At 47.3% G+C, this 24063-nt stretch overlaps 1 protein-coding gene across 7 annotated transcripts in view; it reads right to left on the bottom strand.

Annotated features, from left to right (window-relative positions):
- The window catches only part of DAPK1 (death associated protein kinase 1), a 210960-nt gene extending 188571 nt beyond the window's left edge, over positions 1 to 22389 (bottom strand). For 3 of the 7 annotated variants that reach the window (XM_005582084.4, XM_074017762.1, XM_065530772.2), the window contains exons 1-2: positions 22317 to 22389; positions 20943 to 21112 (exon numbers count right to left, since the gene is read on the bottom strand). In XM_005582084.4, coding sequence (XP_005582141.1) covers positions 20943 to 21004 — 62 coding nt within the window. In that variant the 5' untranslated portion in view covers positions 21005 to 21112; positions 22317 to 22389. Of the gene's footprint in view, positions 1 to 20942; positions 21113 to 21785 lie in introns of all 7 variants that reach the window. The other 4 variants (XM_074017760.1, XM_074017763.1, XM_074017761.1 and 1 more) reach the window with 3 other exon arrangements.
- Between the last annotated feature and the right edge of the window lie 1674 nt (positions 22390 to 24063).

Genomic DNA, 24063 nt, shown 5'->3' with positions numbered 1-24063 from the left:
TGTGACCCTTTCGAAGGGGTGGCTGTTTTCACTAAGGGTGGAAGTTCATCTAACATTTTACAGCTGCCAAATACTGGGCGCAGGCCAGACTTTTCAGGCACCAACTTGGATACCCACATAGCTGTGTAGACATTGATATGTCAGCAGAAACCTTCGTACATACAGTTCGATGCTTCTCTACAGATACAGAGAAATAAGGAAAAAGTGACACTCCTAGAGAAAAGTTAAGCCATCTGGGCGTGGTCAGATCACAGGCTCCAAAGACATTTGGCATAGTCTACAGTCATTTCCAGAAATTACCACCCTAGACCCACCTAGTAAGCAGTTGTGAAGCTCCAATTTTCAAGCATCATCAAAAAAAGAGCAAGATTTGACCGGACTGAGTGGCTGACATCAAAGAGACTGGCGATGGCAAAGGGTTAACATCAGTGTCCTCAGGTTTTTCCTTTCAAAGGGCAAATATGGCCGGGCGCAGTGGCTCACGCCTATAATCCCAGCACTGTGGGAGGCTGAGGTGGGTGGATCACCAGAGGTCAGGAGTTCAAGACTACCCTGGCCAACACGGCGAAACTCCACCTCTATTAAAAATACAAAAAAAATTAGCCGGGTGTGGAGGGGTACGCCTGTAATCCCAGCTACTCGGGAGGCTGAGGCAGGAGAATCGCTTGAACCCGGGAGGCAGAGGTTGCAGTGAGCCAAGATTGTGCCACTGCACTCCGGCCTGGGCAACAGAGTCAGACTCCAGCCTGGGCAACAGAGCAAGACTCTGTCTCAAAAAAAAAAAAAAAAACCATAAATGGCAAATATTCCAGGGCAAACAGCTGTGCTGTAAAAACACAAGTTCAGCGACAGATGTGTGCTGTTTTCTCTCAGAATCCCACTAGCTGTGCTATGGGGCAGATGGGGACCCAGGCACCTATGATCACTGGTGCCCATTTCCTCTTCTGTAGAAGAAATGCGGTCAACCACATTTTATTCCCACTAGACTCACCTCTCCATTCTGCTTTCAAATTTAAAAATATGACACTGGGACTAGCTACCATGGTAATAAGTACCAATAGATTTGGGGAAAATCATCAACAGGATGGAAAGGAAACAACCATTTTATCTGAAGCCTACTCTACCCCAGCTAGTAGACAATGATCTGGGACCCACTTTGCACCTTTATGGGGCTGTCACCTCACAGGGTTATGCCAAGGATGAAAACATGTGCACAACACGCTATGCATCTTCAGGAACTTTTCAGCGATTCCTCAGTTTACCTTTAAAACTCATAGGAACCATGGCTATAATCCTTCAGTTCAGGATTTTGTAATTCTGACCAGTTAATGAAGTTGATCATCAAACAACAGATATTTCTGAAGGGCCTTGCAAGATATGGGGAACAAAAGAATTATGACACTTTACAGGCTCGCAATCCAGGAAAGATGCACACACAGAGAAAGGGGCGAGGTGGGGAGAACAGTGGGGAGTCTTAACGCTGGATGAAAGTGTCAACGAGGAATTACCCCAGGAGTTTGCAAAAGAAGGACACTGCTTGAGGTGGGAGGCTCAGGAATGCCTTCAGAGGGAAAATGGACTATAAACCCAGTACACAGAGAAGTAGAGAGGAGGCTCCAGCAGATGGGTTCTGTAGATACTGACCACCGGCACCCCCGGAGGAAAGCAGTCACGCAGCAAGCAGCAAGCCTGCTATCGGCGCCCACTAAGTGGACGCCCTTCCTGGTTATTCTCCATCTGTCCCATCGGTCTGTCCCCCCTGCCCGCAATCGCATTCTTCACTCTTCCCTACACACTGCACCGCTCTGGGCGGCTCCCTGCAGGTGGTTCCTGTTAGGTTTGGCTAATGAGAGGCACTGGTGGAACTGTAGGGGCAGGAATAGAGAGGCTGTGATGTTTCTTCCCCGGGGTGGCATGTACTGGTGACCCCCCTCTATGGCTCCAGTGCAGCCCTAGGCATGGTACAGGCTCCCCTTCTGCTGCCAGTCAGTATGTACCTGACCATCCCATAACCTACATCTGGACCATCAGAAGGGCCCAGTTCTGTGCCAGCACCCTGACTGCCACACCTTCCTTTTGCAAAATACCCTCCAAATCCACCCCCCTTCAAGCTTTTCCAATCCACCGAGCCTTGGTTAGCACATGGGAAAATGCCCCAACCCCAGGGTGCCTACATACTGGAGGAAGCATCACACATCCTGCCAGGGGGTTGAGGAGCTAATTAAGCCACGTGGGCTGCCCCGGCCACACACGCAGCATGCTAAACCATCCAGCCTGCTGAAGAGGCAGCAACCAGAGGTCTAAGAGAATAAGAAACAAGTAGTTACCTAACGCTGAAGAAAAATTAGAAATCAGCCTGAAAAAAACTCACAGCTATTAGGTGGTTTAGAAAAAAATCACCAAGACAGCAAGCAGGATGTCACCCTTGGGAGAGAGCAGAGGGAAGCAAGGTCAGCTAGCAATGGGAAGTTGCCGGGCCAGGACTCATGACTCACGAGGCCTGCTCAGCAGGAAAGGCAAGGCAGAAACTCCGTGTTTGCCATGGCTGGACTGAACCCCAGGGAGAACGGGCCCGCTGGGAGAACCCAATATGGCCTAGACCACAGACCACAGCTACGACCTGGCTGGCTCTTGAGCCCCAACAGTATGGATGCTGCAATGCTGGCAGTGTGCAGGAGGATCTGGAATCCAGTAGAGACACAAGGGAAAAATTGGAGTAATGCTGGAGACAGAATCCCAGCTTCCACACCAAGGAGAAGCACAGAAGCTGGGGGGGGCAAGTACAGCCAGAGAGTGAACTCCAAGTTGGCATAAAGCAGCAAGAGGCCACATTCATCTGCCTCCCTTCAGAGGCAGGGACGCGCTGGCTAGGCCACTTGGGCAAGCCCGTAACTGTGCAACTCTCTGCTTTGTGTTCTCCCTGGGGATTCAGTCGACTGTGCGGTGAGAGCTGGGAGCTAGGGAAAGGGGGGCAAGGGCACCTGCTGACCACTGCAGGGCAATGGGGGGAGGCTGGTAAGACAACCTGCAGGAACGGGTCATTAGGAGTGGGCAGAAGAGGTCAGCAGGACGGACCCTGAGAATGAGAAGAAAATGGGAGCTACTGGCCCTGCAGCTCCTGCTCAAGAGCACCCTGGTAGAAGCTGCTCGTTACCCATGTGGTCCCCTTTGCTGATGACCACAGATCCACAGAGTTGGAAGGGATCCTCAGAGGCTATCGGCTCAACTTCCTCCCCAAATCGGCAATCCGTTCCTCAACATTCCCACCAGGTGGGTACTCAGTGCAAACACTGCAGTGTCCACCACTCGTGACCTCACTTGCAGTCTGCTCTGCTCTTGGGCAGTTGAGTTTTTCCTACTAAGCCAAGCTCTGCCTCCTCATGGCTCCTACCACTGACCCCCAGTGCCTCCACGACAAGCCTATCCCCATCCAAAAGACCATCTGTGTGTTTTCACGGGCTTCAGAGACAGAGAGGCTCAGAGCTGAATTTCAGTTCTGCCACTTACTCATTTCAGCAAATTAAATTATTTAATCTCTTTAAGCCTTGGTTGATTCATCAATAACACAGGGCAGGGCTTAGCAAATCATGGCCCACAGGGTAAATTCAGACCATTGCCTGTTTTTATTAGAACACAGCCACACCCTTTTGGACACATAATGTCTGTGGCTGCTTTCAAGTTACAACAGAGTTGAGTTGTTGCAAGAGAAACCATGTGGCCCAGGAAGCTTACGATATTTACTATCTTTACATAAAATGTCTGCCAAGCTCTGAAATAGAGGACCCCCACAGGAGGCTGGTTTGGGAATTAAATGCAGTAATATTTACAAAAAGATGCACATGGTGCTTGACTCCACAGCTACATTATTCATGAGATGCTGGGGTTCTCCGGCTTTTGCCTTCTTTAGACTCCCCCAAGTTTGTCAGCGTCTCTCCCAGAACAGGACACTCTCATGTCACAGATGCAGAATGACCTCAGAGAAAACAGAGAAACCAGCAACTCCCACTGTGGACATTCAATTTCTATAGTATAGACAAAAGCTGTATTTTCTTCTTAATGCAGTCATAAGGCTATAGGTTCTGCAGACATTTGTAATTATCTTTTTTTTTTTTTTTTTTGAGATGGAGTCTTGCTCTGTCGCCTAGGCTGGAGTGCAGTGGCGCCATCTCAGCTCACTGCAAGCTCTGCCTCCCGGGTTCACGCCATTCTCCTGCCTCAGCCTCCCCAGTAGCTGGGACTATAGGCGCCCGCCACCTCGCCCGGCTAGTTTTTTGTATTTTTAGTAGAGACGGGGTTTCACCGTGTTAGCCAGGATGGTCTCGATCTCCTGACCTCGTGATCCGCCCATCTCGGCCTCCCAAAGTGCTGGGATTACAGGCGTGAGCCACCGCGCCCGGCCGACGTTTGTAATTACCAAAGCTCTCAGACTCTTCTCCAAAAGGACACTGTCATGACAAGTCTCCCCGCTGCTGCATTTGGGCAACTGCTTTTTCTCTCCAACTTAACTGTCTGGCTTCATCTTTATATCTGTTACATCTAATCATGTTGGACTCGATTCAATCCAACTAATGGGAACCCTCCTTCCATTCATTCATTCACATCACTCACTTAAATGTTCAATCTGGGGCTGCTTCTTGTGCTCAATTCAACAACCAGAAAACAAGTCACAGACCTAGATCACGGGAGCTTCCAGTCTTAAGGAAGAGAATGACATTTGAAATCTATTATACAAATAGGTATGGAATTGCAGGAGCTATTTGAATGGAGAGGGAAAAGTGATTCAACAGGGCTCTGACACCCGCCACGTCTTACCAACAGGTTCTCCAGGTCATGCTCATTGTCTGTCTCAGCCCAGACCTCTGGGGCACAGGAAACTACGCACTCCTGGGACAGTCCATACAAATCAGAGTGCAACAGCAACTGCCCTAGACCTCACGCGCACACCATCTGGCAGCCTTTTCTCTTCGCTCGCCAGCTCTGGACACCCAAGGTCAGTATCTTCTCTCAGCTCATTCCACAGGAAGCTCGGGGCATTTTTTTTTTTTCCCCGCTGGGTGCAGGCTCCTCCTTCCCTACACTAGCTCCAGACCCCTAAGCGTATCAGTCAAGACTGATCTCGGCCGGGTGCGGTGGCTCAAGCCTGTAATCCCAGCACTTTGGGAGGCCGAGGCGGGTGGATCACGAGGTCAGGAGATCGAGACTATCCTGGCTAACATGGTGAAACCCCATCTCTACTAAAAATACAAAAAACTAGCCGGGCGTGGTGGCAGGCGCCTGTAGTCTCAGCTACTTGGGAGGCTGAGGCGGGAGAATGGCGTGAACCCGGGAGGCGGAGCTTGCAGTGAGCCGAGATCAAGCCACTGCACTCCAGCCTGGGAGACACAGCGAGACTCCGTCTCAAAAAAAAAAAAAAAAAGACTGATCTCTCTTGATCTTGCAGTTCAGTGGTTCTCTACGGAGGGTGGGGGAATTTTGCGCCCCCTCACACATTTAGCAATGTCTGTAGACATTTTTGGCTGTCATAAGGAGTGTGAGGAGGTGGCTGTTACTGGCATCCAGTGGGTACAGTCCATGGATGCCGCTAAACATCCTATTATAAATCTCATGTCCTAAAATACAATGCACAAGACAGCCCCCACAACAGAAAACTATCCAGAACAGGCTGTCACTAATGCCGAGGTTGAGAACACCTGGTTTAGAGGAAGCAAGGAGAAAAAACAGGCATTGAATACATCGTACGAGCCAGCACTGTGCTAGATATTTTAAACTTCTTTAAACTTCCCTTCCAAGACAGTGACAGTAGAACAGGTCACAAAATGAGCTGCACCACCCACTACCCGATTTCCAGACACTGCTTAGCAGCTAGGGAGTCCAACTATCGCTTCCAGCATTTTAAACACACTATTCAAGGCCAATCATCTTTCTGAACTGCGGTTTTCAAAATGTGAATTACAATACCTACCTCCAGCTGCTGGTCTAGAGTTCCTAGCAAATCTTAGTTTCCTTACAGCCATTTCTTTCATGTCTTATTTCCAGTTTTCTCCAAGGAAGGCAAGGGTAGAGACACACACACATACCCACATTTGCACACACCTGCTTACATTTTTATGTCGTCCACAAGAATCTGAAGGAAGGAACGAAACCTCCAAGTCAGAATGATCTCTCCTTGGTTGAACTCCAGAAAACATTTTTCCTTGCTTCATCTCACTTCCTATTTAGGCTTCCTAATACTGTGGGTCGCGCAAAAGTCTTTGTCTACCCTGCACGACTAGAAGCTTGTTGAGCTAGAGGGCCCTGCCCAACACCGCAGCAAGATGATTCAGATATTCAGTCAGCCCTTGAGCAATGAACAAATGATGGGGCAAATACTACGGTTCAAATGATAGTTGCGTTTAACAGCCTATTTATGGTACCTGTTTATAGCTTATTTGTTGTCTATTTGTTAGTTTCCTTGATGTTTTACCTAAATTCACCTTATAGACCCAATTTCCAAGCATTTTCCTTTTCAGATTTTGTCAGTTTTATGTTACTTTTACCAACAAAAGATACCCACCCAACAAGCCCAAAGAACAAGAAAGAATTCTTTAAAAGGAAACAGCCTCCCGGCCAGGTGCGGTGGCTCACGCCTGTAATCTCAGCACTTTGGGAGGCCGAAGTGGGTAGATCACCAGCCTCTGAGGTCAGGAGTTCGAGACCAGCCTGGTCAACACGGTGAAACCCCGTCTCTACTAAAAATACAAAAATTAACCGGGCATGGTGGCACGTACCCGTAACCCCAGCTACTCGGGAGACTGAGGCAGGAGAATCTCTTGAACCTGGAAGGTGGAGGTTGCAGTGAGCCGAGATTGTACCACTGCACTCCAGCCTGGGCGACAGGGCAAGACTCCGTCTCAAAAATAAGAAAGCAGCCTCTCATGCAGCAGCCATGGTTCCTCAACAAGCCGGACCCCACTCCAGGGGAACAGAATGAGTACTTAGACATGTAAGTGGGCATTTACCCGCAGCAGCTGGCAGGGCCTCGCCATTCAGTACATCCCAACAATCCAGCCTTTCAGCCACCAACCTAATAGGCTTTTCTTGGCACGGACAGTTCTGGCTTGGCAAAACACTCATTTTCACATCTTAAATTGGTATGTGTCAGAACTGAATGGAGCCTCAGAATCTGCCGTCTGTCTCACATGCCGCACTAGGCTTCGCTTGGTCGGGGACTCAGGTGTCCACACTCATCTCAGACTTCTTTCTCCATAAAGATCCATGAAAAAAAAATCAATTATTTGTATCCCTAATCAAATTCCCAGTGTCTTATTTGGCCACTTAAGATGGCTTTTAAGCCAGGTGTGTTGGCACATTGCCTATAGCCCCAGCTATGCAGGAGGCTGAGGTGAGAGGATCATCTGAGCCCAGGAATTTGGGGCTGCAGCAAGCTAGGATCACACCACTGTGCCTGGGTAACATAGGGAGACATCGTCTCTAAAAAAAAAAACAAATAAATAAAAGACGGTTTTTCATTGAAAAAGCAAGCTAAAAAAATAAAATCAGGCCGGGCACAGTGGCTTACATCTGCAAGCCCAGCACTTTGGGAGGCCGAGGTGGGTGGATCACCTGAGGTAAGGAGTTTGAGACCAGCCTGGCCAACATGGTAAAACCCCGTCTCTACTAAAAATACAAAAAGTTAACTGGGCGTAGTGGCGGGCACCTGTAATCCCAGCTACTCGGGAGACTGAGGCAGGAGAATTGCTTGAAACCAGGAGGCGGAGGTTGCAGTGAGCTGAGATCGCGCCAGCCACTGCACTCCGGGCCAGGTGACAGACACTCCATCTCAAAAACAAACACAACACACACACACACAAACAAAAAAATCTACCTTTCAGGAAATGAAGCACACTGCATTAAAAACACGAATTTATGTGCTCACCTAGTCTCAGGTTCCCTATAACACCAGGATGATATCCCTCAAAGCATTTCCCAGCAGCCTTCTTGCTGAGCAGCTAACTCCTCCTGGCTACAGAGCAGTTTGTAGTTGTCTCTGCTTCCTTAAATGCATTTCTTCCCATCTTAATAGATCCTCCTTAATATGAAGCTTTTCCCTTCCTTTCCCATGGTGTCTTGTGGACTTTGAAAAGGGTATCCTTGAAGCTCTGCCTTCAGCAGTCAACTTTCAAATGCACAGCTAAATTCCTAGTCAATATGTTTCTTAGGAACCCTAAGCACCATCTAATGAACACATAATAAGGTGGACTCACCAAGGGAGCCCAGCACATAAACTGAGTCCAGCTGGAAGGAGGCAGGCATACCTGGAAAAATGGATCAGGTAAGCAAAGGCAAACTTGGCAGAATGAGCCTGCCAGGCAGGCTGAGCCAAAGGAGACACAGGCAGAGGAGAAGAGAGGGAGGAAGGATGAAACCGAGGAGAAGTGAGCCCTCACCCGCACTCTGCCTGTGGGAGGCCAGGCCAGGAACGAATGGAGAAGAGGTAGGACCGAGGAACACAGATTCAGAAGCATGTTACACTGTCTCTCCCTCTCTCTCCTGTTCCTGCTCTGTCTTGTTAACTAGCGTCCACCTCTCGAGCACTTGCTGTGTGCCTAGCGCTGTGTCAAGCACTTTACACATATCACAGGCATCCTCACAACCACCTTACGAAGTAGCAATAACGACTATCCCCATTTTACAGACGATAAAAACTAAATCTCACAGAAGTCAAGTGACCTTCCCAAAGTAACAGCCAACGTGTTTTGTGGAGACAGGGATTTGGGTCCAAAGCCCTGAAACACTGTTCTAATTTCTGCATATGTACCTTTATAAGGCAACTAAATAAACATGGCTTGCTGTGCACTTAGCTTAATCCCAACCAACACCAGAGACAAAAGGCCATGTTCTCTACCCTCAGAAAACTCACAGTCCATAGGGGAAGCCAAGAATCCCACCCATAAGTCCCCTGTAATAAGAATGTCATGTGGGCAGTTGTCTACTCCAAATCATGAAGGAATACAGGAAATCAGAGCAGGAGCCTTCCTGGAGGAGTATCCCAGGAAATGCTCTGGAGAGGGTGCAGGAGAAACTGGCTGGGTCATTTCACATGTGTCTTTTCCTTCTCATTCTCCAGCTTATTATAACTTCTCTCAACGCAAATAAACATTATTTGCACTCAAAAGAATGTTGCTTCTAAAGACAAGACCTACAAAATGATGGTTCATATTAATGAGTCATATTGTTAAAACAGGATCTACTCATTCAATGCCCAAATCAAACTGAACAAAACCAAGGGACTTCCTGCTTCTCCACGGCCACGAGGCTGACATTCCCCTGTCCGCTCCATACACGTCAAGTGTTATCTCTTTCAGCCAACGAAGGGGTGGGGAGGAACGCACAGACTGACCACTTTTCATCCTGTAGATATTCCACTTGTGCTAATTCACTTCCTCTCCCAAACAATTGAAACAGATGCCTGAGGCTGGACGTAATGGAATATATGATGGAGACCAGGGCATACCCTTATCGATTCTAAATGGGCAAACTGTAAATATCTTCTGTTTAGTCCATCCATAGTGACTTAGTTAGGAAAAGGGCAAAAGCGGCCTGGCCGTGGGCTGACTGGTGCCACTGACTCCATGAATGGCAAAGGAACGGAGCGAGTGAGAAAGCGGCCTCCTCCATGTGCTGTGGTACAGAAGGAAAAGAAACCGCGATCATCTGACGCCAGAAGAGCTCCCAGGAATGAAATCTGTGAAAGATTCTGGCATCGCTCCCAGCCGTTCACACACTGATTGTAGAGACTTTGAGTGGCAAAGCCAATATCTAGGAAGACAATTTTCTATATTCCCGTCCTAAGCGCACAGAAGAAAACGCTGGCAGGATGGCCGGGCGCGGTGGCTCATGCCTGTAATCCCAGCACTTTGGGGGGCCAATGCAGGCGGATCACCTGAGGTCGGGAGTTCGAGACCAGCTTGACTAACATGCAGAAACCCATGGAGAAACCCATCTCTACTAAAAATATAAAATTAGCTGGGTGCCGGGCACGGTGGCTCAAGCCTGTAATCCCAGCACTTTGGGAGGCCGAGACGGGTGGATCATGAGGTCAGGAGATCGAGACCATCCTGGCTAACACGGTGAAACCCCGTCTCTACTAAAAAATACAAAAAACTAGCCGGGCGAGGTGGCGGGCGCCTGTAGTCCCAGCTACTGGGGAGGCTGAGGCAGGAGAATGGCGTGAACCCGGGAGGCGGAGCTTGCAGTGAGCTGAGATCCAGCCAGTGCACTCCAGCCTGGGCGACAGAGCGAGACTCCGTCTCAAAAAATAAAATAAAATAAAATAAAATTAGCTGGGTATGCTGGCGCATGCCTGTAATCCCAGCTACTCGGGGTACTGAAGCAGGAGAATCACTTGAACCCGGGAGGCAGAGGTTGAGGTGAGCTGAGATCATGCCATTGCACTCCAGCCTGGGCAACAAGAGCAAAACTCTATTTCAAAAAAAAAAAAAAAAGAAAAGAAAACGTGGCAGGCTCTGCTTTCAATTATACTGATGTATAGGCCAATGAAATATTATTTTAAGGTAATAAATAACTTTTTAGCACTTTTTGCCTTACCAAATTCCTAAGGACAGCTCTTCTGTGTATTATGTGCCATTTAGCATCTCCAACGTCAGCAGCACCCGTTAAAAGTTTGTTCTCCACAGGACACGTATCCCTGCAGCGCCCGTAGCTTTGTTTTTATAAAGCCAAACAGCTTGTAACTCCTAGTCTATTAAATATTACACTGCAAAGGTTGCAGCCTTTCATCACTTTCCCGGAGACACACATTTCTGCTGCTTACTCATAAACCACAGATGGCCCCAAAATTGAGCTTTACACAGAGGAGGCAAAACAATTTAGAAAAACCTCTCAAAGGAGGGTGGAAAGATCAGAACTGAATCAACACTAAATTCTGACCTCTTCTCTCTGCCTGTCCCATCATAACCTTCTGCCACTTTTTTTCTTGCATCGCTTTAGGTGCACCTATCCTCCTCTCTCAGAGGCAGCCCTGTCCTGGAGAGACATATGAGGTGTTAGGCAGACATACAGACAGGCAGCTCAAAGGAAAATCGAATCATTTTCATGAACGGGGAAAAAAAGAATGGCATTGATGACTTTCTCTACATGTCTTTTTCACCTGGAAAATTCTATACTGTGGGTCAGGTGTCAGGGGTTGTAGCAAGGTCTCAAAAATCCTGACAATCTTTTTAAGGTAAAAAGGAAAAGTTGGACCAGCGCGGCGGCTCATGCCTGTAATCCCAGCACTTTGGGAGGCCAAGGAGGGGAGATCACCTGAGGTCACAGACCAAACTGGCCAACATGGTGAAACCTCATCTCTACTAAAAATACAAAAATTAGCCGGGTGTGGTGGTAGGTGCCTGTAGTCCCAGCTACTTGGGAGACTGAGGCAGGAGAATCACTTGAACTCAGGAGGCGGAGGTTGCTGTGAGCGGAGAGCATGCCACTGCACTCCAGCCTGGGCAAGAGAGTGACACACTGTCTCCAAAAAAAAAAAAAAGGAAAAGTTTATACAGTTTTGAAAGTAAAAAGCAATGAACTAAGACATAACTATTCAACAATGAAAATTAGTTCATTCTTGTAAGTGAAAATTTATAACAACTGCACTTAAAACATTTACCAGCCAGCCCCATTCATCACATATTTCCTAAATAAGAATAATCAGGCAGTTTTGACAGAAAATAAAATGTGTCCCAAAAGAAGTCCATACCTCGAGCCAAATTTCCCAGCCAAAACCCATCAGGCTTATGAATATAAGCGCCATCAATATAAACTTTTCACACTCCAGAGATCGGCAGTTTACAAGCACTCATTTGCTGAAACATTATGTTCTTCGTCCAAAGTTGTATGTGTTTATAAAAGGAAAAAAAAAAAAATCAACAACATTCTCCCAACCTCCTTCCCTCCCCTCCCCACCACTCTGGCATCTCTAATCACACGTTAGGTTACTGAATAAAATTCTTCAAGCTCACAACTGAAACATCAAAAGGTAGTACATAAGGTAAAAGCCCCGTGAATGCCGGACGTGGTGGCTCACACCTGTAATCCCAACACTTTGGGAGGCTGAGGCGGGCAGATCACCTGAGGTCAGGAGTTCAAGACCAGCCTGACTAACATGGAGAGACCCTGTCTCTACTAAAAATACAAAATGAGCCAGGAGTGGAGGCACATGCCTGTAATCCCAGCTACTTAGGAGGCTGAGGCAGGAGAATAGCTTGAACCCAGCAGGCAGAGGTTGCGGTGAGCCAAGATCGCGCCATTGCACTCCAGACTGGGTGACAAGAGCGAAACTCTGTTTCAAAAAAAAAAAGGCCCAATGATCACTTCTCAGAGTAAGCAACGTTATACATAAATGACCACAGTGTGATCCATAAGCCACACCAGCTCTCAATGTCACAAAATTAGCCAGGCGTGGAGGCGCATGCCTGCAATCCCAGCTACTTAGGAGGCTGAGGCAGGAGAATCGCTTGAACCGGGGAGGTGGAGGTTGCAATGAGCCGAGATCGCGCCATTTTACTCCAGCCTGGGCGACAAGAGCGAAACTCCGTCTCAAAGGAAGAAAAAAAAAAAAAGGCCCCATGATCTCTTCTCAGAGTAAGCAACATTATACATAAATGACAACAGCGAGATCCATAAGCCACACCAGCTCTCAATGTCACCTAAAGAAGAACAAGGTGACAAACACACGTCACTATGGATCACGCTTGTCAGGTATCTCCAAAGATTAGTTACTATCACATGATTGTTTTGTTTTGTTTTGGATAGAAGATAAAATACAACTATTTTAGGTTTTAGATTTTTTTTTTTTTTTTTTTTTTTTTTGAGACAGTCTCGCTCTGCCGCCCAGGCTGGAGTGCAGTGGCGTGATCTTGGCTCACTGCAAGCTCCGCCTCCCGGGTTCACGCCATTCTCCTGCCTCAGCCTCCCGAGTAGCTGGGACTACAGGCGCCCACCACCTCGCCCGGCTAGTTTTTTTTGTATTTTTTAGTAGAGACGGGGTTTCACCGTGTCAGCCAGGATGGTCTCGATCTCCTGACCTCGTGATCCGCCCGTCTCGGCCTCCCAAAGTGCTGGGATTACAGGCTTGAGCCACCGCGCCCGGCCAGGTTTTAGATTTTTTATTTGTAAAAATCCCCTAGCACATTAACTCTAGAGCTGAGATACAACTGTACTTACCTGAGAAAGATTTACTAGTTAGAGAAAGTTAGTTTAAATCCATTTTAGTTAGATGATATGGAAAATCGGAATGTCAACTTCTTTTTCCTTTCACCCTAACTGCACCTTTTAAAAAGTTCATTTATAATAGAATGTACCCAAAGTCATACATTGGATTTATTATAAATAATTATACTGTCATATAACCTCTTTCAAGGCCGAGAAAGGATGCATTCCATTTGGAGAATTTACCCCAAGAAACCAGAACAAAACAATTAAGTATTATCTTCCACATAAAGTCTCAAACAATCACACACCAACTCTAAGCTAGCCAGACTAGTTGTGGCGTAATGAAATGAGAAACTGTTGGTCATTGGCAGGTAGGCGCACAGGTCAGAGACAACACTCTTAGACATTACATTATTCAAAAGTTAAATAACAATGAAAGTGTTTTTGGAGTTTTCTAAAAAGGTAAACCATTAACTTGGGACTTTAGTAAAACTACGCCACATGTCAACATCATTCAGAACTGCAAGGTGCAAGCCACTTGGAAAAGGAAAGAAGCTTCCAGTGTGTCGTTAAGGCCTGCAACAGTTCTGAGCTCAAAGGGCTGACCCTGTTGCCTTTGGCTAGGCTTCAAATGAAAACCTACCCTGAAGCAGCTACTATTTATCCCTAACCATTTCTCCATGCAGATGCTGAAATAAATTGGCATCAAATGGCTGCCTACTTCAGCTCTCTTAAATATCAACTTCATCTGGCTTTCAAAAATGGAAAATTGTCAAATCCTAAGTAGCACAGATAATGAAATAGGCCTAGCCCAGGGTTCTGGGTCCATGTCTTGTCACCTTTTAATCAGCTGCCTGGAGAAAGCCACTCAACCTGTCCAAACACAGGTGGATAAAATGTGAAGGGAGGCAATGCTGGTCACTCAGCCTTCTTCCAGGTCAAAGTCCCAGCCGGGCGCAGCGGCTCAGGCCTGTAATCCCAGCACTTTGGGAGGCCAAGGTGGGCGGATCACTTGAGGTCAGGAGTTCAAGACCGGCATAGCCAACATGGTGAAACCCCACCTCTACTAAAAATTAAAAAATTAGCCAGGTGTGGTGGTATATGCCTATAATTCCAGCTATTTGGGAGGCTGAGACAGAGAACCACTTAAACTGGGGAGGCAGAGGTTGCAGTGGGCCAAGATCGCCCCATTGCACTCTAGCCTGGGCAACAGAGCAAGACTTTGTCTCCAAAAAAACAAAAGGCCGGGCGCAGTGGCTCACGCCTGTAATCCCAGCCCTTTGGGAGGCCGAGGCGGGTGGATCACGAGGTCAGGAGTTCAAGACCAGCCTGGCCAAGATGGTGAAACCCCGTCTCTACTAAAAATACAAAAAATAAGCCAGGCGCGGTGGCAGGCGCCTATAATCCCAACTACTCGGGAGGTTGAGGCAGGAGAATCGCTTGAACTCAGAGGACGGAGGTTGCAGTGAGCCGAGATCGCGCCACTACACTCCAGCCTGGGTGACAGAGTGAGACTCTGTCTCAAAAAAAAAAACAAAACAAAAAAACATAAACAAACAAAGTCCCTGAGCTCTCCGGGGTACCCTTCCCCAATGGAAACCACTCCCCTTGTGTCAGCAGGGTGGCTTCCTTTGTCTCATAATCAGATATAAAATTTCTACTAAAATAATATTCACTTAAACAAAATGTTAGGTACTCATGGCAGTTGACTAGAATGAAGGATGAAAGTTCCTAACACATTTCCCTGCTGAGTCAGGCCATATGACCTTGACCATGTCACTCCCAGATATCAGATATCCAGCAGCTTGGCCCCTCACTCCCAATCACCCGAAAATAAGTGGTCTGGATTACAACTCTACTAGAGGGAAGAGAACAAGGAAGAAGAGCCAATGTTGCCTCTCCTGATATAACACCTGTATACAACTACAGTCGGCCCTCTAGATCTGTGGGTTCTGCATCCATGGATTCAACCAACCTTGTACCAAAAATATTCAGGGAAAAAACTGCATCTGTATTGAACATATACAGACTTTTTTTTCTGGGTATTATTCCCTAAACATTATAATGCTACTACTTAGGTAGCATTTACATTGTACTAAGTATCATTAAGTAATCTAGAGATGATTTAAGATATATGGGAAGATTACATCGGTTATATGCAAATACTATGCCATTTTATACAAAGGACTTCAGCATTTGTGGATTTTGGTGTCCCCAGGGGTCCTGGAACTAATCCGCCATGGATACTGAGGGACGACTGCACTGGAATTTATCTGGGCATCCATCTCTGAAGGTTTCCTATGAGTTTTTCATGGCTTCGCAGGGGCATATGCCAATGATATGGGGCCTTCAGGTTCCTCATTGGCCGGGTGAGACACAAGCTGAGGGTAGAAGAACATGGGGGACCAAGAAGTGAGCCTCCATGTTCCTTGGCTTCCTGACCAATAAGCACCTCCACCCACTCTGTTCCTGCCCCCTTGAACCTATATGATGCCTGCCCTAGTAACCCAGCAACACACTCCCAGTGCCAGCAAGCAAGCATTCAAACAAACTGCCACTCACCAACACCATCATGTCTTCGCTTCGTATCCTGGAAGATTATTATTAGACCTTCCTAAACCGTACGCACTTTTAAAATCACTAACCGTTGCCTTTAATCTATGTATCGGAACTTTATCTCTCTTAAAACTTTGGACCCTTTCCTATCAGAGGAAACATCTGAGAGCATTCTGAGTCAAAAATACTAAGAGGAAAAATGTCACATTCAGCACAGTCCTATAAGGATGCAGAAACCCACCGGTGGCCTGTGGTTCCCATTTCCGAAGGAAAAACATGACAGAAAGTCTCTCCCCTTCTATGAGCCACACAGGGTTGCCATTCTTCTTAGGACTGACTCTGGCAATTCGCAGTAAACCAGCCGAGAGATGCACTTGGACTGCCAGGACTTATGACAACTTCTTACTTCAATGAAAATGCCTATGGATTTTACGCCGAAAGGGCAATGCTTTAAACTTGAATTATTAGCTTCCAATGACCATCCAAACCAAGGTAAAATATTTAATGCTCCATTTCATTTGTTTTGTTTAAAACTGATCTTGTGCTTGAAAATTTTGGCTGCTGTGCTCATTACTGCTGAGCCACAAAGAATGCAAAAACAAGAGCAGTTTTATTTTGATGAGCGGCAGCCATTATATCCTAAGTGTTCATCTTCACCACAAGCCATCATTTATTGAGGGCCTAATACATACATATTCTTTCAAGTTGCTTTACATATATTGATCCACTCAGTCTAGTCTATCAGCATGCATTTACTGAGTGCCTTCTAAGTGTCATGCATCAACCTGGGCATTAGAAATAAAAAGTGAGCAGCAAGTCCAAGGTAATGGCCCCATGGAGAAAGCAGATCATCAAATAAGCAGTTATTATGCAATGTGGTAAATGCTGTGATGGAGAAAACAGGTTAATAAAAATAATAAAAATAATATATTAGAGGCCAGGCACAGTGTCTCTGCCCTATAATCTCAGAGCTTTGGCAGGCCGAGGTGGGAGGGCTGCTTGAGCCCAGGAGTTCAAGGTTACAGTGAGCTATGATAATGCCACTGCACTCCAGCCTGGGGAACAGAGTAAGACCTCGTCTCAAAAACATATATATATATAAAATATATTACATATATACAAATATATATATTTTAGACACATGACACTTAGTAGGTGTTCAGTAAATGCATATCTATAGACTAAAAAGACAGACAGATATTAGCCAGTGACTGCATGATAGAAGTTTAAAGTCACATCTGCAATCCTCACAACACCCTACCAAGGTTGGTGTCTCCCCACTTTCCAAATGAGCACACTGCCTCTCTAACAGCATCAGCCTCTGCATCATCGTTTGTATCGTACATCCCCATTCTGGTCTCAAAATTGCACCTGCCAAACTGCATTAGCTCATTTAGGCATGCATGAATCCTGATATTAATCAATCTGTAGGAAGTCTATGGCACACTGCACACTGTGGGGAGAAAGGACCACAACAACTCCACGCCACAGGGCATACCCCAAAGAAATCCACAAGCTGGCTGCAAAGAGCAATACAAGACTAATAAATGTAAAACAGGATGGAACATGTCACTGGGCAGTCTATGGTCATGGACAAAGAGAGTCTCAGAGAAGTCACTTGACTTAAAAAGGGGAAACTCATTGTGGAAGGATTCACTAAGGAGGTAGGACTTAGGTCTTGAGATCATATAAGGTCAGATGGTGCAACAGGAAAGGCGGCCAGTCCCTCAGGAAAGCAGTGTACACAGAGAGGTGCCCAGGAGGCCCGCAGGTTAGGCTGAACGACGGCCAAGGGTGTAACTAGAGCCCGACAATGTGGCAAGTCAGCCCGCAGCTGCCCAAGGTGCCAACTGATAAGAGATTCTAGGGCATCCTGGGGCATTAAAACAACCCGGTATAATAGCAGATGGAGAAAACTGCATTTATAAGAACTCCTCCCAGAGACTATTACACATAATAGAGGCAGTTCCTTGTTCCACCTCCTGGGACAGAGGGTGAGACCCTAAAGGGCCTCCAGGAGCCAAATTGAAGGCCACCAAACACTCTTCTAAACATAACCCGTGCATCTGCTGCAGGGACTTGCTTCTGTTTGGAGGGTGTGCCAGCTCAAAGCCAGGGCTGCATTATTCAGAATCATAGTGGAGGCTGAATGCTGTCAGCAACCCTTCTCCTCCTGACCCTTTTCCTATAGGGCATCCCCTCCCAAAGCTGGTAAACAGAAACTTAAATATTGAGTTGCCGGCCAAGTTATTAGCTTGCCTGGGGCACCCACATGTCTCAGCCAGTCTACAGGTAATATCTAGACTTGTTTAACTGTCTACTGCTGATAAACTACTTTTACAAGTTAGATTACTTGATTTTTACAACACCCATGAAATAAGCAGTAGATCTCTCTCTTATATTATAAAGGAAAATCCTGAGTATCAGAGTGGGTAAATGGCCTGTTCAAGAAAACTAGTAAGTTGCAGAGCCAGGTTTTGGACCAGGGTATCTGTCCAGTGGTCCATCTGCTCTATCACTGCTGCAGATGGACTGCTGCAGATGGACTGCTGCAATAGTTGTAATACTTTATAAAGTTACTGACGGTTGACAGAGAGCTTTTACAGAAGTCTTAGGCGGTACACACAAATACGCACATTTTCAGTTTTCCTAAAAATAAAATAATATTAACAATAATACTGTACTCTACTTCTTCAAAATCCCATCTTTCCTCCTGGCTATGTACTGTGTCTCACTACATTTATAAGGTAAGTGAATCGTTGTTATTTAGATGACTGCTAAAGATATGTAAGTAAAGTCTTTCTGGGTTTTTTTTTTTTTTTTTTTGAGACAGAGTCTCACTGTGCCACCCAGGCTGGAGTGCAGTGGCACGATCTCCGATCACTGCAACCTCCGCCTCCCAGGTTCAAGCGATTCCGTGCCTCAGCCTCCCAAATAGCTGGGACTACAGGTGCGCGCCACCAAGCCCGCTAAATTTTTTTGTATTTTTTGTAGAGACGTTGTTTCACTGTGTTAGCCAGGCTGGTCTTAAACTCCTGACCTCATGATCCGCCCACCTCAGCCTCCCAAAGTGTTGGGATTACAGGCGTGAGCCACCGTGCCTGGCCAAATAAAAGTCTTAAATCTCAGATACTGGTCTGCTAGTAACTCACTGCTTAGAATGACCTTGCATTTGTGCCACATATCTGCCCATTTCCATTTTCCTGCTACCAAACTCCTACCTCCACTTCCAATCTTCCCTCAGTGACACGTGATGTCATATAAGCAGCATCTTCCTACGTGTCCATCTTACATTCAGACTTGTTTTCAGGAAGTGGCTACATCCAAGGCAGACATAAAATCACAGGACTTGAACAATTTTCCAAAACCCAATCATTCACTCATTTTTTGGCAAAAACCATAGCAGCTTTACAGGATAGATGAGTCTGTACATTTCATTTTTAAAAACTTCAGACTTCCAGGTTTTCAGAGCACTTCTTTAAAATTCCTAGGTCACGTAAATTATTTAATAAACAATTTGTCAGTTTAACTTGCATAGTGGGCAGAACGTTATACAAAGAAATGTACACGGAGCAAATCAATGTGCTAGTGACAAATAAGCAAACCACCTCACTCCCCTCATCATCACGCCCACGAAATCAAGATCACAAACTCCCTTCGCCAACCACAGGGAGGCCTCTTTTTCTATTTCTTTCTCATAACACATAATTGTACCAAAAAATCATAATGAAAATAAGGTCATTATACTTAATCCATAGTACAATAATCTCAACTAATTTCAGTCATCTCTCTAACAACACTTAAATGATCAGGCCGCACTACGCAAATCAAATTAAAATGTAGTTTTTTGCTTTTTTCTTCCAGTCCCAAAGGAAAACTCCAAATACCACTTATCTTGCTGAAAACCACAGGAAAGTTATTTAATTCCAGTTAAACCAAGTATTTCAACCGCACACTCTTAAACTTTAATCTTAAACATATCCATGAAATGTGATTTTTGAAGAGCTTTCCTTATTTACTCACCAGATCGTCAATATGCAGAGCGCTCTTCCTAAGCACAGGCCCCCATCGATGTTTTCAGTCAATACTAAACATTTAGAGAAATACTCTGCTACAGTAACTTTTAAAAAAATTCTACACTATCGTTTGAATTTTAAAAAATTTTAGTTAAGCTTAGTTTCCATAATTCTCATTAGGTAATCCAGGATGTGGGTGTTTTTTAATTTGCTTTTCATGGAGAAAAAGGAAGCTTTGTATCAGGACATCAGATGTATATGGGAAAATACATATTTCAATGCACATATAAGTACATATTTTGTTTGTTTAAATATCCTTTTGCCTACTCCACTCACAATGCAAATACACCACAAATTCCATAAATTCAGTTTTAAACGTAGTTAATGAAAACTAGGTTTTCTACTAAAGTTGACCAGAGCCCAAAACACTCTGTCTAATACACACTCAAAGGAAACAGCAATCAGCCCTTAGATGCCCCGAAAGAAACCATTCTTTGTTTACCTAGAAACTGAAAGATTTTACACTGAGAATCACAGCTGCTAGGGCAATGGAGGTATGCTCTGAATCCAGATAGCCATATTAGACTCTCATTGATTTGTTAAAAATTTAACATTGTAAATGAAACCAAAGCAACCACCAATACCAACCACATAATTAAATTCCTGGTTGGAAGAAGTTTCAAAATCCAAGCCCAACATCAACATCTGGCAAGTCTCCATTTACCACCTACCAATACTTGCTCACATTACACTGAAAATTTAGATAGAGAAAAAAGTACTAAGATTTTTAAAACCTATTAGTTTGTACTCTCCGTTTAAATCACACATAAAAGCTAACTCCAGTTGCAATCATAATCTTAGTGTTTGTCCTGTTGTCACAGAAGGGCAAGGGCTGACAAGAGTTAGTGCAGAGAATTAAATCTGTTTTTGTCCAGGGAACTTGATCAATATACTGTGCATCACAATCTAGCCCTGAACGGCTGCCTCTCCTCCACCCCCAGGCCCTTGGATCAGGCAGTTTATCGCTGGGTTAGTAACTCTTTTCTCTATGATTTGCGCATCTCCAGAAAGGGCGAAGGAGACACCTGATTCGAACTGCATTTGTTTACCACCCAACGGTCCCATCGTTATGCATCTCCACAATCCAGGAGGGTATGTTTCCGGGACCCCCTTTACCTGCCAAGTTCCTCGCCGGTGTCGTAGTAATCATCCACGTTTTCCTGCCTGAACACGGTCATGATAAACTGTCACGCCTCACCAAAGCCCAGCGCACTTCAGCTCCGCTTCCCAAACCATCACCACCACTCCTGCGCCTCCGTGGCCCCCTCATGCATCAGTCTCCAGTCCTTTTGGGGGGGAAAAAAAAGGCAATAATAATAGTAAAATGGCAACCCCAAAAGGAAGTAGACCTCCCCGGCGCTAAGACCCGCTCGCTGAAGACCGGGTCTCCGAAGCTGCCCCTCCTCGCGGGGTGGAGAGGAGCACCCTTTGTTAAAGCTGGGCGGTCAGAGACGCCCCCGACCCCTCAGCCTCGTGCGCGCGTGCGGCCGGGCACCACGGCACCCCGAGGTCCGCGTCCCCGAACGCTGGGCGGTCTGTTCGGATCAGAACCGGCTCCGGAAGTGACTGGCCTCCCCTCCTCCCCTTTCTCTGCACACACGCCCACCCAGCTTTCCCACCTCCAGGGACGCAGCGGAAGAATGAAGCCCTCGCCCAGACGGAACGCGCCTCGCTGGAAGCATCTCCCTCCAGCCTGCGGCAACGGTGGCACCCCCGCGCCACCTCTCGGCTCCCGCGCCTCTCCTGCCACCGTGGCCACCCTCTCCCCTTCCCCGAGCGAGGCAGTCCCCAGAGCCACATTCCTAGCGACTCCCTCTCCGTTACCCGGTCGACCCGGCGTGCGGCCGCCCGGGGGAGCAAGGGAGGGAAGGGAGCGGCCCACCGAGGCGCAGCCGTCCGCTCCAGATCCCCGCGCCACGACACAAAGCGCCTGGTCGGGCCGGCGCCACCTGTTCTCACCCGGCCCGCGGGGCTGGGGAAGCCTCCCGGCTGCGATCGCACTTCTCCCCGAAGCCAAGTTTCCCTCCGCCTTGGCCTTCCCAGTTGCTCGAGGCACTGCCCGGGCAAACCCCACCACGCTCTGGCCGGGAAAGCAAAAGCTGGCGCCGGGGGCCGGGGGGACCGGGGAGCCGCGCCTGGCCACTCACCCGGGCGCCTGGGAGCTCCCCGGGTCCCTCCGGAGCGCTGTCGGAGGCCGACCATAGGCGCCAGCGCCGGAGACAAGCGGGGCGGCGGCGGGAACACAGCTAGGGAGGGAGTCGGGGGCGCAGATCCCACGCAGCCGCCCAGGCGCCGGCACCAGACCCTGCCGCCGCGAGGGTCGCCAAGTCCCCTCCGCGGAGGGAACAAAGTCCCTGGCGTTGGCCCGGCCGGGTCTCCTGCCCGGGCTCTGGAGCAGCCTCTCGCCTCCTTGCCGCCTTTTGGGCGGAGGGCGGCCGGCAGGCGGCCAATGGGGACCCTGCAAGCGGGCTGGCGGCGCGGCCCACCCACCTCCGAGCTGCCCTGCCTGGCCGGCGCTGCGGGTTCTGCGCGGCGCTCGCTGCTCCTCCCAGCTCCGCGCTCTGGGCTCGCTGGCGCGCTCTACCGCGCACACCCCGCACACACCCACTCGCCCCACACCCACGCCGGCCTGGGAGCCAGTGCGGGCGCCCCACCTGTGACACACTGCTAAGCTGCCCTCTGCCTGGGTTCCAGGGAAACACGGTTCTTTCGCCCTGGGATGCGTACTGGGATCCCAGCTTGTGCCGGGCACGGTGCTCGGTATGGGAAAATCACAAAACAAAACAGGTTTTTAAAAATCCCTGCCCTCCGGAAACCTGCATTCTGGTGGGACAGATAGATAATAAATATGTAAGCTAATTAATAAGGTAATCTTGGAGGATCAGTCCTATGTTTACCACAAAACAGGTTAATGGAATAGAGAATGGCAGGAAGGGAGCGGACCTCATTAGACCGGGTTCCTCTGCCGGACTGGTGTTGGAGCCGAGGTTTGAAAGCAAAAAGGTTTGCAATCCAAAGAAAGGTCTCCCAGACCCAAAGAAGCAACAGAGACGAAGAATTTATTTGTGCTATCCAATATGCTGTTGGCTATTGTTGAGATGAAATGTAGCTAGTCCCAAATTAATTGTGCTGTAAGTGTAAAATACACGTTAGAGTCCAAGACAGTATGGATAGGAGAATGAAAAATATCTCATGAATATTTTTATATTCATTACACGTTCCAATGATAGTATTTTGGATACATTGGGTTAAATAAAATATATTACTAAAATTAATTTCACCTGTTTACTTTCTTTTTTTGAGACGGAGTCTCACTCTATCACCAGGCTGGAGTGTAGTGGCGCGATCTCGGCTTACTGCAACCTCCACCTCCAGGGTTCAAGCTATTCTCCTGCCTTAGCCTCCCCAGTAGCTGGGACTACAGTCACGCGTCACCATGCCCAGCTAATTTTTGTATTTTTAGTAGAGACGGGGTTTCACTGTGTTGGCCAGGATGGTCTCCATCTCTTGACCTTGTGATCCGGCCGTCTCAGCCTCCCAAAGTGCTGTGGTTACAGGCGTGAGCTACCGCGCCCGGCCTCACCTGTTTACTTTTTAAAAAGTGGCTACTAGAAAATATAACAGTACCTATGTGGCTTGCATGAGATTTCTGAGGACTGTTCTGGTCTACACAAAGATCCCATATCCACTGGAGACCTCTGTCCACTTTCTCTACTTCCCACCCCATGCTCCCACCTAATGTTTGGGTGGGGACGAAGAAGGGTTGATTCCCCACATCCCACTGCTGGTGAACCCCAAACGGAGAAAAACTCCTAAAGGGAATCTATTTTACTGCCTAGAATGATGAAAACTGACAGATGAAGAGATTTCCCATCCACACCGTTGTTCAAATCCCCAGGCTTTTTAAACTGAGTTGGTTCAGATCTCTGTGGTTCAACAGAAATTTTCAAGTGTGAAGATTTTGGCCTCTTGAAAACAAGGCAAAACAAAACAAAAGACTGCCCCTCAAGCCTTACGGCAAATCCAAATCGTAGTCTTTTTTTTTTTTTTTTTTTGGATACAGAGTTTAGCTCTTGTGGCCTAGGCTGGAGTGCAGTTGTGAAATCTCGGCTCACTGCAAACTCCTCCTCCCAGGTTCAAGTGATTCTCCTGCCTCAAGCTACCCAGTAGCTGGGATTACAGGCATGTGACTACGCCCGGCTAATTTTGTATTTTTAGTAGAGACGTGGTTTCACTA

Source organism: Macaca fascicularis, chromosome 15, assembly GCF_037993035.2.
Source record: "Macaca fascicularis isolate 582-1 chromosome 15, T2T-MFA8v1.1".
NCBI classification, from domain to species: domain Eukaryota; kingdom Metazoa; phylum Chordata; class Mammalia; order Primates; family Cercopithecidae; genus Macaca; species Macaca fascicularis.
This window is presented reverse-complemented; position numbering and strand designations above follow the sequence as displayed.